The following is a 14,008-nucleotide window of genomic DNA, read 5'->3' as shown; positions in this document are numbered from 1 at the left end:
GGCGTGCTAAATAGCCGGCCCACAACTTCCTTCATGAATGGTTGAGGTTTGGCCTTCTTTCCGGAGGGGGTATAGGGGAAAATCTCTAGACGTCCACTGTCCCCTATCCGAAAGCGTTGTGGGGGGGCAAAATAGTGGCTTATCATACTCCGTAGTACGGCAACACCGAAATACTATCACAATTAACCGGGACGGTTTCTTGACCGATTAATTGTAGCATCCGTAATTTTTGAGGCCTTCGTCGGGCCTGAGTTTCGAAAAAGAAGCTAGCGAGTTGACTTATCGAATCTCTCTTAGCAACGTCGGGATGGTGATCGTCACCGCTCGATGCGGTCTCTCGCCTTCTGATCCCGGCGCCATTTTTCCACGAATTCGTCCATCTCGGCGTGGACGCGCAGGCCCTTCTCGCAAAGCATATTGTAGACCGATCTCAGTTCCGAGGAATCCATATCTCTAACCAGCGTAACAAACGCCTCCATGAATACGTCCTTCGACCAAGGACAGAACTGCAGTGCTCGGTAGAATACGCTCTTAGCCTTCGGTCTTAACTCTTTGCGCTCGTGGCAGAATCTTAAATAAGATATCCAAAGATCTGGGTGGTTTTTGCAGGCGTCGCTTGCCAGGGCGTGCTCATACGCCGCTCGCGTCGAATGTATATTGCCGGTGCGAGACTCGTACCGAATCGCGAATACCCGGCTGGTTACGCAATCGTATTGTTCGACGAGAACTGCCTTGTCTAAGATCGAGCGCACCCTGTCATCGATGCTAAGGCGGGCTTCCCTCCACGAAAAAAGGGCGAGGAAGATGGTATTGCGGGGGAAGAAGCAGACGTATTTCTCAAGTTGTTCCCGCAAGTAACCCGGTCTATACGGCCTAGGGGGGGTAAATGTGTTAGTTCATATGTAGCGCCTATGCATATAAGAAAGCACCGTCTTACCCTTGACTAGCATGATAGTAAAGCAGATGTGCGGCAGATTGGAGCAATCGCTCGTGGGCTGGGCTAGACCCGAGACCGCGGGAAACAAGTTCGTCCGAGCAGACGGTGATACTAGAGATTGCGGACCAGATGTCACCCTGACTCCCGCTAGAAGGCTCCCTGCCGCTTTGCTGCGTCATGTATTCTAGCAACGCAAGTCCTTCCGCATACAAGACAGCATTTTCAGGCTCGCCCGAGGTGAGCGAATCGTCACGGAATGATCTGAAAAATTGTCTCGCTTTGAGTATGTGGGCTGTAGAGGCAGCCGTGCTGGCAGACGCTGAAACTGGGGCCCCTTCGTCTGACAACGCACATAGTAAAAGGATGCCCCGAGCCAAGTTGCGATCCTCAAGTTCCATCCACACCGAAGCAGTGCACAATAAAATCCAGCTGTGAGGCGAATTTGCTATTTCCATTGCAGCAGCGGCGGTGTTGCGAGCGACAGCCTTGTTGCCTTTGGCCCATTCGATCATAGAATAGCCCAGATATAGACCGATATTCCCAGAATCTTGCTTTAGGAGCCGCTTTGCGGTCTTCTTTTCGTTTCCTGGTTCGTTGACCGACTCAAAAGCTAGGTAGTACGGTGCTAACTGTCTGACATCAAACGCATAAACCAACTGCTTTAAGGTGACCGAGATCCACTGATATTGGTGAGGTGGTACGGTATCGCGAATCCTGTTTATGCCCTGGAACCAGTTCGGCGGCGGGAAAAGTACGTCTGGAGTAATGCTCAACCGTTGGTAGTCGGGCGAGAAGTCTGGGAGATCTTTTGTCTGGTCCTCGGAGCCCGCAATTGGTTCAGTACGAGACTTCATGCTAACGGGACTGCCCGGGTTGCGAAGAAGAAAATCGTCCTGGAGCATATCCTGGACAATGCCAGCAGAGCAAAGAGCGGGAGGCAGTTGGCAGAATATCAAGAATGCATCTAGCAACTGGCACCGGACGCTGGGGATAGCCTCGGTTGGAATATACAGTATTATATCTTGTATATCTGCGAACATGGCAACGCGAAATGGGTCGTCGTCTGCCCCGTCGTCCAAGGTGCGGGCAGGATTTATGGCAACCCGGGCCCTATGCTGCTCGGTAAGCGACCAGGCTTTATAGCCGTCCCGAGTATTTGGGGGGGTGAACGGCACCGAGGATTTGGGCTCTGGGGGCTCTTGTGGCGCCCCACTGGCGTCGAAGGTTTCCCAACCGGAAGCGGATTCCTCTCCCAGTCGCGGGACTTCGCTTTCCCAGAAGTCCTGAAAACTGGTCGGGACGTTGAATCCCGACTGCTCCCGTAGAGCTGAGGGGCGCGAAAAGGTCATCTCTAGGGTGGCTTGCCAGGCTGCTGTGGCAAGCTCTCTATATCCTGCATCCGATATGAAGCGCGTAGCCCTTAGGAACACATATATCATCTGTTCATAGACCCGGCAGGGTTGCGGACGGGCCTGGTTTGCCATGGCCTCTGATTCCAGCAGCCTTAGACGAGCGACGTAAAGTTGCTTTATTTTATCATACTCAAAGGTCGAAAGCCTCGTCTGGCGGAAGTTTGTATATTGCTTCCATATTTCAAAGTTGGTACCGTGTTTCTCTAGGGCCGCATCCCATCGTCGGAGAAGCGTCTTGTCATCCCAAACTTTGCCGCCTTCTCGCATGATCCTCAACTGCAGGTGCTCTTGCTGCGGGCGAGTACTTGCGTGAGAGTAGGCTTGTTCGAGCAGTGATAGTTTGATATCCGCGAAGCTCTTGACCTCTGCCGGGGTGGGCTGGCGGCTATTTTGCGCGCTTATCCGCTGAAGAATGTTCTGATGATCCACTAGCTCGAGCCAACCGTCGATGTCTTGCGGGTGGTCTCCTACTTTCTTGGATAGCTCGATCGTCCTCAAGCTCACGGGATCTTCCACCCCACCGCTTACCAAACCAGCGGACGCGTCACTATCGTAGTCTACATCGCTGTCGGAGTGCTCGTGGTTCTTGCTCTTCCCGTTAATAGACCGGTAAGACGGCTCCTCTCCGCTCGACAAACCCCCAGGCTCGTCGCCGTCCCGTTTCCGTTTCCTCGACGACCCGAGGGGCACAAAATCTTCCGATCCCGTCACCGTCTGCGCTTGCTGTTGGCGGACCCGAACCGGCTGCGACCTGGAGTGGCCCCCCTTGGCCAGCATGGCCTTCTTGTCGCTGCCGAGCAACGAGCGGCTTTCGCCGCGGCCCTGCAGGAAGAATTCATCTTGGCTCCGGGTCTTATCAATGCGCATGTACCCATCGATCCCGAGGATGCGGCCGGAACCGAAGCGACGATAGCCGGGAATATCACGGCGATTGTTACAGCCGTACCTCCGAATGAGGGGGTCGCCTGTGCTATCGGTGATAAACAGGGCGTCTTTTCCCTGCTCCGGGGGCGATGGCCGATGCGGGACCTTGATATCGGCCGCTGAGCTGTGATGGCGCGGTCTCGCGGGGGTACGGTGCGCGCCAGCCTCGCCTAGGTCTTCGTCGTGCTGATTCTCGCCCGAGCCTCGGACAATCGCTTCGGGCTTGGGCTTGAACGAGGAGAATCTCGGCACGGCCAGACTCCGACTCTGCGTAGGCGACATGATGAGCAGGTGTTCAGCACATCCCTATCAGCTGGGCGCACATGACGGTGGTAGTGGTGATGGCAATGGTGGCACGCGCTACGCGATGGACCCCGCTCTCGCCTTAGCACCAATGCGCTCGCAGTGCCTAGGATGCCGACCACCTTACCCCCTAGTCAGGCCGGTCATCTCTGGGATGATGCGAACCGTCGAACACAGTAAGATGGCTGGGCAGTTGGGGTTTCGCGGGTGGTGGAGGTCGTGTGTATTCTGTACCTGTTGAGCCGCTTTACCTAGTAGGCAAGTGTAAGCCGTCGATTCTGGTAGGGCATCCAGCGAAGCTCGAGGTTGGATTTAGGGAGCGGGTGTAGCACGATGGGGGAATATTGTCACGGAGAACAATTGGTCGATATTGTGTAGGAGGCTTGGGCCTTGGTGGCTTATGGAGGAGGCAGCGGTTCCAGTGGCTTGTCGACGGTGGCTGGCATGTGCCTAGCGACCTGTCACGGCGTGAGGCGGTGGAACTAGAGACACGCGCTGCGCTGCACTACGACGGCCACATAATTAGGTACCTAGGCGCCTGTAACAGCGGTTGCTTACCTACCTACGTAGTACCTGGGGATACTCCAGCGCACTGCTGCCGGGGATTTCTTTAGTGGCTTGCGACGGTTTCAAACCCTGCATCTGCCGCATCCACCTAATTATCACGAGGACCCCCGTGCGTAGGTAGGTAATTGTGCCACCAAGGTACATATGCCTCCTCTCGTCGTCGTCGTCGTCGTCGTCCTCATCCCAACCCAATTCGCACAATAAGATGTCGACGGCCTCGGAGACCACCACTCGATGCGTCCTGGTAATGCAGATACGCACACACATGCTCGTGCATCCTACATCGTGTCAGCCACTTTGCATCAAGCGTGAAGAGTTGGGGTACCGGCTCTATTCCGTGGATGGCACCATCTAATATTAGGTACTTGGACGCAGTTAGGCACCCTAACCAGAGGGTCTAGCTTCGGTTGCGCCATTGTGACTGGACCCTGGCTCCCTTTCTCCCCCCCCTTCCTCTCTCTCTTCCTCTCCGTGCCCCCATGTCGATCGCCAACTCTCTCTCGACAACCCTGGTAGGAAGCCGGGGGTGGCTATGGCAAGGCACGCGCGCTGATCGCACTCATACATATTACCTACATGGACCTCCCATCCGCTAAAGCCTCCGGTCTTGATTATGATATAATCGCTGCCTCCTCGTCCTTTCACCACGGCCGAGGCTAACAAATCATCGACAGAGCACCCATTGTCTGGTCTCCTGTCTAAGATTGCCTAGCATTTTACCAGCTCCCCTCCCCACCGTTGATCGTTTGGCTGTCTAACCTAAGAGTCCTAGTGATAGATCCCGAACCGCCGCGTCCCTTGCGGCCGTTGGGTCGGTTCGTAGGCTGGTGGGCTGGCGGATCGCTTCTCTTCTCTCCTTGTCCGTCCCCTCCTTCTCGTCCATGATCGTGATTGTGGCCAACTTGCCGTGGTGCCCCCAAACCATGAGCCACCCGTAAGACGCGAGAATCCCGTCTTCGCGCGTCCGTATTAATTCGCCGTTCACTTTGTCCGCTCGTTCCTAGCTCGCTGGGCCCTTCCACGTATCCGAGCCGCGCCCCGCCGTCCTCGTTGGGAGAATCTACTGTTTTTGCTTATAGACGCTGTACTGACCAAGCGCTCTGCGCCGGACACCGCGGAGAAGAGTGCCCGCTGAGAGCTTTCGTCGCCGTCCGCCCTCGACCTCGACGAAGCCTTCCTAATATAGCGCCGTCCCTCGAAACGTGGCGAGCTGCTCGTCCACCATCGATCGCTCACTATGGCCGATGCGTCTTCGCGCAATGCCGTACCGCCCTCCTCTCGAGACCGTCGCCCGTCCACTCCTGTCTCTCCTACACTGCAGCGTCATCGTTCTACGAGAACGAGGAGGCACTCGCCGTCGGACACGCCGGATGAGAACACCGCACTCCTGCGCCCTTCGCGCTCCCGCATACGCGTACATAGCCCCTTCGGCACCCCGAGGAGTTACCGGTCGAGGAACCACAGCTCTTCCGGTTCGCCTACCTGGGTTTTATACCTTTTCCATATCTTTGGCGGTGGCCGTGCTGACTAGACCGTGCGTGTTGCTAGGAACTCCCTATGGCTCGCGCCATCACACTCGCCACGAGTCTTGGGGCCATCGCTTAATCCAAGCGCTCTCAGATCGTCAGGATTCCATGGCGGAGTCCAAAGGCACCAACCTCGGTGATGATCGCATCTGGTACGACCAGTTCACCTCCACGGACTGGGTGCAGGATATTATCGCCGATGCCTACCGAGCGAAACAATTACGCTGCCGGAAGGACTTCTGGGGCAGGGCCATTGTCCTGTTTGACAGCGCCCAAGGTTGGATACTGAGCGCCTTGGTTGGCGTCCTGGTAGCCGTGGTCGCCTACTGTGTCGATGTGGCTGAAACCACCCTATTCGACTACAAGGACGGCTATTGTGCTCGAGCGTGGTACCTGCGAGAGAAGGTAACCGACCCCTCTTCTACGTTAAAGGTGTTCCTGTGCCACCGTCCATGTGCTAATGCTGACGCCTATACGGACAGAGATGCTGCCCTCATGGCCCATGTACCGATTGGCGATCGTGGTCCGACGTTCTCGGCGGCCGCCCCTTCGGTCCTAAGGGGACCGCATTTACTATCTATATTGTAGCCGTGGTAATTCTCGCCGTTTCGGCGTGCCTACTCACTCTGACGACTAAGACGGTAGTCCCTTCAGCTTACCGAATGTCGACCTTGGATGAGAACCTTGCTGCCGAGTATTCCCTTTCGCCGGCCGAGAGCTACGAGGACGACGACGAAGAGGTCAGTCCCAGGGAGGTTCGTCGGCCGACTTTCGACCCTCCACCTCCCATGGTGTACTACTCCGCAGCGGGAAGCGGCGTTGCCGAAGTTCGCGTCATTCTTAGCGGATTCGTCCTACACGGATTCCTCGGCCTCAGAACTCTGATCATTAAGTCGGTTGGATTGATCCTGAGCGTCTCTTCCGGGCTGAGCCTAGGAAAAGAAGGCCCCTACGTTCACATTGCGACTTGCATCGGCAACATTTGCTGCCGAATCTTTTCCAAGTACGATCGCAACGACGGAAAGAGGCGAGAGGTGTTGTCTGCCGCCGCCGCTGCCGGCGTTGTTGTGGCGTTTGGTGCTCCCCTCGGTGGCGTCTTGTTCGGTCTCGAGGAGGTGGCCTATTATTTCCCGGCAAAGACGCTTTTCCGCACCTTCTTTTGCTGCATTGTGGCAGCGCTCTCTCTGAAATTCCTGAACCCCTACGGAACAGACAAGATCGTCATGTTCGAGATTCGGTACAAGATTGATTGGGAGTGGTTCGAGTTGGTGGGATTCATTCTGGTGGGGGTATTGGGCGGTGCCGCTGGCGCTCTATTCATCAAGGCGTCGCGCCGCTGGGCCCTCTCCTTCCGGAAATGGCCCCCCATCAAGAAGTACCCGCTGGTCGAGGTCATTCTTGTGGCGCTGGTAACCGGGCTCATCGGTTACTGGAACACTCTCACCAAGCTTCCGGTTGCGAAGCTCCTGTTGAATCTCGCCGCGCCCTGTGATGACGATAGTAGGGACGATGAGTTGGGGCTCTGCCCATCGACTATTGACGAGATACCTGGTACCCTTCGGATGCTACTCGCAGCCTTTGTTATCAAGGGGTTCTTAACCACCATAACGTTCGGTATCAAAGTCCCCGCCGGCATCTACGTTCCCTCGATGGTTGTCGGCGGCCTCATGGGCAGGATTGTTGGCCATGTGGTTCAGTGGATAGTACTTCGATTTCCTCACTGGGGTATTTGGGGAACCTGTCCACTTCTTCGAGAGTCCACGTGCGTCCAGCCGGGCGTCTACGGGCTCATTGCCGCGGGCTCGACCATGTGTGGAGTGACGAGATTATCGGTCACGCTCGCCGTCATACTTTTCGAGCTCACTGGTAGCCTGGACTATGTCCTGCCCTTTTCCCTGGCCATCCTCGTCGCAAAATGGACAGCGGACGCCCTAGAGCCCCTGAGCATCTACGATTTACTCACGAATATGAATGCCTACCCCTATTTGGATAATAAACATAAGCCAATCTTCACCTCGGACCTTGCCGACATAGTCCCCCGCGTTCGCCGCGAGCGCGTCATCGATATTACCAACTCGCCTCTGGTGCCGGCTACAATACTTCGCTCCCAACTCGAGCTCCTACATCGAGCGGGAGAGCTGGATGGAGGATTGCCGATTCTTAGAGATGGCATTCTCGTCGGTTTGATCCCTGCCCCAGACCTGGAATATGCCCTGGACAATCTCGACGACGAAAGCGGTAGTCTGTGCCTCATGGCCAAAGTGCCGAGCATTGACGACGACGAGCCTTCGGAACGGGACCCGACAGACTTCACACCTTACATAGACCCGGCCCCTGTCGCATTAGATATCAAGTCCCCGATGGACTTGGTGTATGAGTGCTTCGCCAAGCTCGGCTTGCGGTATATATGCGTTCTGAGAGAGGGGCGCTACGCTGGAATGGTAAGTTCACGGCTCGCCGCCTTTCTTAGCTACGTACTTACCACCTATCACAGACTCACAAGAAGAGGTTTGTTAAATATATGCGCGAGCTTGAGGAACAACAACACGGGTTTTAAGCATCGTTTTTTTTACTAGGCCACCATATTTTCCTCTTCTCTCTCGCTTTGCATAGCCTGCGATCAGACACTGCATATATTTAACGACGTTGGTTTTAGCCCTCCCTACGTGTAGGGATGTGGTGCCATATTCTAGCGTCGCCGCATCATCACGGGGTCGGCGTCATCTGCATAGTTCAGGTTCGGGTAACATTTGTTTTCAACCGTATTGTCGTTCCGTTTGATGAAGCTAGGAACTTACCAGCTGCTTTGAGAATGCTGAAGAGCCGTCGGCTCAAGGCAATAAAATTGTCGCTAGATTTGCGTGTGGAAATTCTCACGATATTCATGTGTAACCCTAAACTAAATACGTCATCACCATAGAGTAACGCTTTCCGAGATGTATCGATCGGTAAAGGTTGGCGAGAGGAACCACACGAGCGTTTCCACCTTTCTATATTTCAGCCCGCCCTCCTCATGTCAATTGTTTTCAATATATCCCCGTCTTCCGCTTTCCCAGCATTCGATGGGCACCCTCCGCTAGACACTGTATTTACAGAAGAATATGGTAATATGCACAGTACTACGCACATGCGTATTTGGGTATCTTCACACCGGGTATGCCAGCTTAAAAAAACACAAGTGTTTGTCAAAACACGGAGATATCAACAAAAACACACTCCCTTCGTGCTCTCTCTCTCGCACCTAAACTGGATACGAAGAGTTGGGGTCCTGCTACCGAACTAATATTAGTAGCCGTGGCCAGCCAACCGGTCGCGACGGCGTGGCAAGACGGGATGGCAACTCTCGGCTTCCAACCGAGCGGGAGCAATCTCGGGACCTTTCTTGCCCCTCTACCTCTGCCTCTCTTTTTTTCCTTCCCCTCCTCCTCGTTTACCAGCCCTCCCCCCCCATCGTCTCCGCTCCCCGCCACGATCCCAAACATCAACCTAATTCGGCCGGGCTCCGCGGGGGATGATAAGAATACGGCGGTCCGGGAGAGCCGTACTTGTTATTGCCGCCGTAGCTGCTCACAGTGCCGGCATTGATGCTGTGGCAGGCCGCGCCCCCAGCGTCCAGCTCGGCGGCAGGCTGCCGCCACCACCCCTTGGCCGGCGCGGCGGCCGTCTCGCCGCGGGCTCTCCGCCGCCGCGCTAGCAGCACGTGGGTCAACGCCCGGCCCGGGCCCCGGGGCCGAGGCCGGGCGCGCTTGGCTGCCCGCTGTCATCGTCGTCGCCGTCGCGGCCGCTGCCGTCTAACCCGGCTGCCGGAGACGAGGACGAGGAATCTTGCGTTGGAGCCAACGTGGGCGCCGTGCTGGTGCCGCCGCGCTCGGGGCCCGTGATGACGGCGTCTCCGACGGTGTCCGTGCTAGTGCTCCTGTTCGGCCCCGTGGGGGTGGTCTGGGTGGCTGTGAGGGAGGGGTCGGGTGGTGGCGACGACGTTTCCAGCGGAGGCGGGGAGAGTGATTTAGTAGTCGCAGAGGGGCTTGGACGCGACGACGCGCGCGAGGAGCTCGAGGGTGCGGGAGGCGGCTTCTCCGTGATGTTGAAGTACCGCGTCGTGAGGCTGAGGGGCTTCTCGTCCCCGTCTCCACCGTCGAGCGGCGATAGCCATAGGAAAAAGACGTCGGAGTATTTCAGATCGAACCCGTAGACTTGCACCGACCAGTCGAACTGGGTGACGGCGCCGGATGTCGTTTCTAGGTAAGGGGGTTCGGTAAGTGCAGATTCCCAACCCGGGTTCCCTCTTCTGATAAGTAGGTATCTTTTTCTATTTCTCGCCCCGTACTTTCTCTTCCGCGTACGTATATATATATGTGTGTACATACATATACATTCATGGGTATGGTAAATGCAAGACTTGAGCTACGTACGGAAAATGGCCGGGCCCATCGTCGCGAAGGCGCCCTTGAGGTCCTGCTGCCAGAGGACGATGTCGTAGTCGGAGTAGGTGGTGGTGAACTTGATGGTCTCGACGTCGCCGACTCTCCACACTGGGTTGTTCGAGAAGTCGAGTTCGGACCCCCCGAGCGAGTTGGGCGGGTTGAAGAACCTGCCGACACGGAGGGACTCTTGAGCCGAGACGGTAGCCGGGCTGGTAGCGAGCGCGGCGAAGACGGCGAAGACAGTGGCGACGGACGCCCGGGAGAGGGGCGCTAGAACCATCACGGCCATTGGTGTCGTCGTGTCTCTGTTTTTTCTTCTCCTTCGTCTCGGGGGACGGGAAGGGGAAGGTTGGGGGGGGATTGGGAGGCTCGAGAACGCATATTCGCTACACATGAGAAACACCTAACGCGCCTCGCAGGCGAGAAGAGGAAAAGGCCGGATATAGGACAGCGGAAGGGATGTCCAAGGGGGCTTTCGTCACGCTGTATCCATACTGTCGAGGGTAGTAGCGTCTGCGGCGACGAGCTACGTCCCGGGCAGCCATCCTGTTGCACGGGGGTGGGTTGCTCCTTGAGGGTCGCTCTACCTTGTCTAAAATGCCGCCCGTACCTACGAGCGAAGGTGTGAAACGGATGTGTGGTATCCGAGCGGTTATGGCATAATGTTATTCGCCTACGATGTTCGTGTTGGTGTTGGTCCGCTGGACTGTTCGGCGTTGGAAGTATCAGACCAATTCGTTGCTTATTATACCTAGGTACGGATACATAACGATAACTGACTCGCGCTCTCCACTCTCCACTTCATCAAGTTGTCGACGGACCGACTCGGTGAGAACAGAGGACGATAACGTAGGCCCCCGTGTAGAGGCGCCGGTGGATCGGATGGTGAGCAGTACCTGCATACATCTTGGAATGCTACTGAACCAGTCAGCCGCGAATGCCCTAGAAGGAAAGCCTCGTCGCACTCGATGTTTATGTGTATTCGAGGCAGGATAAGACTAGGTCCTTTCGCTTTTGCACCAATGCAAACGAGTGGGCTGTTGCTCACCCACCTAGGTATGTGGTATTCCCGTTCTCTTCTCGCATTAGCGAGGTGGCGGTACCAGACCGAGTTCTCGAGGAGTTGTTGGGGGGCGTACACGAGTATTAACCCTTGTAACTACAGAATGTGACGAGACGACAACCAACATGCATATGGGATGTCTGGATGCGGAAGGGCGATACAATGGCGGGAACTGTTGTCTCTGGATGGATGGGTATTCTGAGCTAGGAACTCACGGCCTAGCCGCCGTCCCCTTGTCAGTGGACCATGTCAAATCATCATACCGTCATGGAAACTTGGAGCCAGCGCACCGCGAATATCTTCTTCAAAAACAACCTATGAGTTGGTGTCTTGAACGCGTCTCTCGCCAGCTTCGTTTCATTTCTCTTCATCGATGCATTACTCTTCCTAGATGGGTTTCGTAGCCATTCTCGCGTCGGCGCGGCGGCTCTGCAACTTGACTGCCATCGCGATAAGCGCCGTCCTGTTCCTGCTGCTGTACCTGCTGTCTTCGAACGCGAGAGGAAGAGGCAGTGGTGGTAGCAGCGGCGGCGGGTTCGCCTATTTCAACGCCGGCAAACCCTCCTCCTCGGCACCGAAGATCACGGAGGACATCTTCAACAGCACACTTGGCGTGAGCCCTTTCCCTGTTCCCCTGATGCACATCGCGTAAAAATAAAAACAAGGAAATATGAGAAACATGAGATGTAAATCAAGAGAAAAAGTTCCTGAGACCAACTCTGTCTATAGTTCGAGAAGATCCTCGTCGTCAACCTGCCCTCCCGCACGGACCGCCGCGATGGCATCGTCCTCGGCGCGGCCCTCAGCGACCTCGAGATAGAATTCGTCGACGGCGTCGACGGCAAGCTCGTGCCCGACAAGGCGCTGCCGACGAGTCCCGACCACGACCGCCTGCCCGATGCCGTCATCGGCTCGTGGCGCGGCCACATGAATGCGATCCAGGAGTACGTAGATCAACCCCCCGTAACACCATTCATTCCCCCTTTCTTTCGGGTTTCTTTCTATTGTCGTCGTCGGTGCTCTTCCTCGACCTACCGATGCTCCCCCAGTAGCAGTCGCAATCGCTTCTATCGTCGTTGCCAATAGCCGACCCTGCTTACCCTCCCGCGCGCAGAGTCGTGCGGCGGAACCTGTCGTCGGCGCTGATCCTCGAGGACGACGCGGACTGGGACGTGCGGATCAAGACGCAGCTGCGGGACTTCGCCCTGGCGGCGCACGCGCTGACGCAGCCGCTCGCGGGCGGCGGGCCGGCGCGCTTCGCCGACGCGACGTACCCGGGGGGGCTGGGCGACCGGGCGGGGCTGCCGGCGTCGGTGCCGGAGCTCGCGTTCGACGCGCTGCCGGCGACGGTGGCGCCCGCGCACTCGCCCTACGGCGACGGCGGGTGGGACGTGCTGTGGCTCGGGCACTGCGGGATGCGGTTCCCGGAGGCGGCAGACGCGGCGCTGCCCAAGGGCCGCGTGGTGCGCGCGGGCGACGCCACGGTGCCGCAGCCCCGGCACCTGTGGACGCTGACGGCGCCGGACGGGCTGCGCGACGGCTACGCCAACCACACGCGCGTCGTGCACCACGCGCGCGACGGCGTGTGCTCGCTCGCGTACGCGGTGTCGCGGCGCGGCGCGCGGCGGCTGCTGCACGCGCTCGGCCTGCGCGACCTGCGCGCCGCCTTCGACATCGAGCTGCGCTGGTTCTGCGACGCCGCCGGCGGCCGCGCCTACCACCCCTGCCTCGCCGTCCAGCCCGCCCTCTTCCACATCCACCTCCGCGCCGGCCCCAAGGCCAGCAACAGCGACATCTCCGACCACGGCGCCGGCCACCAGCACGCCGTGACCCGCCTCGTCCGCTACAGCGTCCGCATGAACGCCGAGGCCCTCGCCGACGGCCGCGCCGACCTCGCCGACCTCGTCGACCAGTGGCCCGACGCCGAGTGACCGACCGACGCCACCCCCGCCGCCCCGGCCTAGGATGTCGAGCCAGGCGAGAGAGGAGGAGAGAAGAGGACGAAGGAAAGAAGGGATATCCGTGCGTAATGGCCTCTCGTCTGGAAATAGTATGAGTAGTAAGACGAGCAAATAGACAGGTATACGAAGAAAGGTATCGGAGTAGGAGGAGAAGAAAGGCACCACTAGGGCACACGCATTGTGCCTAATTACCGGTCAATATGGCTAGCATGCCGAACTCGAAACCCGACGACAGAAAAGAGGATAGGAAAGAGGGCGCTTGTATTGTACGCATGTGTATTTATACAGACCGAAAAGTTACTAGAAAAACATCACTGAGAAATAGAATTAACTCGGCTTAGGTCCAGGCAATCAGGCAATCAGGCAAATCAGGCCTCTATCACGTAGGTATACGAAGGAGGCGACAACACGCACGTTATTCAGCGCCGCTGGGGCAAATTCAGAGAAGTCTTGTGAACCTGGACATCGTAGGCATTAAAAAACCGCGGCGACAGGATATCCGCGAAGCCAAAATAAAAACATGTCGCTCTCGCCCTCCGTCTACCAATGAAGGGGGGGGGGGGGGGGGGGGTCCTAACCAAAGCCCAGCTTCGATGGGTAGTAAAGAAAAAAAGAAGAAACTCCTCCCGCCCTATGGGTATCATTGACCTGATCCGTTAAGTCCGACGGCATTCTCAGACAGAGTAAGCCTCATATCGATATCTCGTCCCGTCCCGTTGCCGCCTCCAGATTCCTGCCCTCACTTCCCCCGATCCGGACCTCTGGCTCCGCCAAGGGGCCTCGATAATACCGGCGCCTCGCATGCCGGTGTGGGCAGCCGATGTAGGCAGCCGATGCTTCTTGTAGGTCTCGAACGACAGATCGCAACGCCTGGGTGTAGTGGTTTCGACC

General features: G+C 57.1%; 4 protein-coding genes across 4 annotated transcripts; 2 read left to right on the top strand and 2 right to left on the bottom strand.

Annotated features, from left to right (window-relative positions):
- Window positions 1–231: 231 nt before the first annotated feature.
- On the bottom strand, window positions 232–3,689 carry GGS23DRAFT_58777 (DUF1740-domain-containing protein). Its single transcript, XM_051517508.1, has 2 exons — window positions 938–3,689; window positions 232–873 (listed from the first exon to the last, which is right to left on the bottom strand). Exons 1-2 carry the CDS (start codon window positions 3,553–3,555, stop codon window positions 318–320), a joined length of 3,174 nt encoding a protein of 1,057 aa, XP_051371921.1. The 5' UTR covers window positions 3,556–3,689; the 3' UTR covers window positions 232–317.
- Window positions 3,690–5,224: 1,535 nt separating this feature from the next.
- On the top strand, window positions 5,225–8,454 carry GGS23DRAFT_58710 (chloride channel). Its single transcript, XM_051517472.1, has 4 exons — window positions 5,225–5,615; window positions 5,692–6,074; window positions 6,152–8,110; window positions 8,164–8,454. The coding sequence occupies exons 1-4, from the start codon at window positions 5,381–5,383 to the stop codon at window positions 8,224–8,226; spliced, it is 2,640 nt and encodes an 879-aa protein (XP_051371920.1). The 5' UTR covers window positions 5,225–5,380; the 3' UTR covers window positions 8,227–8,454.
- Window positions 8,455–9,374: 920 nt separating this feature from the next.
- GGS23DRAFT_596978 (uncharacterized protein) lies at window positions 9,375–10,382 on the bottom strand (the record flags this gene model as incomplete). The annotated part of the gene is made up of 2 exons (XM_051518551.1): window positions 9,375–9,907; window positions 10,082–10,382. The coding sequence occupies 2 exons, from the start codon at window positions 10,380–10,382 to the stop codon at window positions 9,375–9,377; spliced, it is 834 nt and encodes a 277-aa protein (XP_051371919.1).
- A 763-nt stretch (window positions 10,383–11,145) lies between these two features.
- Window positions 11,146–13,692, top strand: GGS23DRAFT_609710 (glycosyltransferase family 25 protein). Its single transcript, XM_051520286.1, has 3 exons — window positions 11,146–11,769; window positions 11,886–12,100; window positions 12,271–13,692. Exons 1-3 carry the CDS (start codon window positions 11,548–11,550, stop codon window positions 13,085–13,087), a joined length of 1,254 nt encoding a protein of 417 aa, XP_051371918.1. The 5' UTR covers window positions 11,146–11,547; the 3' UTR covers window positions 13,088–13,692.
- The last annotated feature ends 316 nt before the right edge of the window (window positions 13,693–14,008 follow it).

Source organism: Durotheca rogersii, assembly GCF_024521655.1.
Source record: "Durotheca rogersii strain YMJ 92031201 chromosome Unknown GGS23scaffold_10, whole genome shotgun sequence".
Lineage (NCBI taxonomy): Eukaryota > Fungi > Ascomycota > Sordariomycetes > Xylariales > Xylariaceae > Durotheca > Durotheca rogersii.
Note: the sequence above shows the minus strand (reverse complement) of the source record. Positions and strands in the feature narration are given on the sequence as shown.

What these genes read in the sequence shown, in the direction of transcription:
- GGS23DRAFT_58777 (XM_051517508.1), bottom strand. Translation starts at nt 3,555, where the DNA reads ATGTCGCCTACGCAGAGTCGGAGTCTGGCCGTGCCGAGATTCTCCTCG. An exon ending in TACTATCATGCTAGTCAAGG is followed by an intron (nt 874 to 937) that starts GTAAGACGGTGC and finishes TACCCCCCCTAG; the next exon opens with GCCGTATAGACCGGGTTACT.
- GGS23DRAFT_58710 (XM_051517472.1), top strand. Translation starts at nt 5,381, where the DNA reads ATGGCCGATGCGTCTTCGCGCAATGCCGTACCGCCCTCCTCTCGAGAC. An exon ending in GAGGAACCACAGCTCTTCCG is followed by an intron (nt 5,616 to 5,691) that starts GTTCGCCTACCT and finishes GCGTGTTGCTAG; the next exon opens with GAACTCCCTATGGCTCGCGC. An exon ending in AGGGGCGCTACGCTGGAATG is followed by an intron (nt 8,111 to 8,163) that starts GTAAGTTCACGG and finishes CACCTATCACAG; the next exon opens with ACTCACAAGAAGAGGTTTGT.
- GGS23DRAFT_609710 (XM_051520286.1), top strand. Translation starts at nt 11,548, where the DNA reads ATGGGTTTCGTAGCCATTCTCGCGTCGGCGCGGCGGCTCTGCAACTTG. An exon ending in TCTTCAACAGCACACTTGGC is followed by an intron (nt 11,770 to 11,885) that starts GTGAGCCCTTTC and finishes CTCTGTCTATAG; the next exon opens with TTCGAGAAGATCCTCGTCGT. An exon ending in CACATGAATGCGATCCAGGA is followed by an intron (nt 12,101 to 12,270) that starts GTACGTAGATCA and finishes TCCCGCGCGCAG; the next exon opens with AGTCGTGCGGCGGAACCTGT.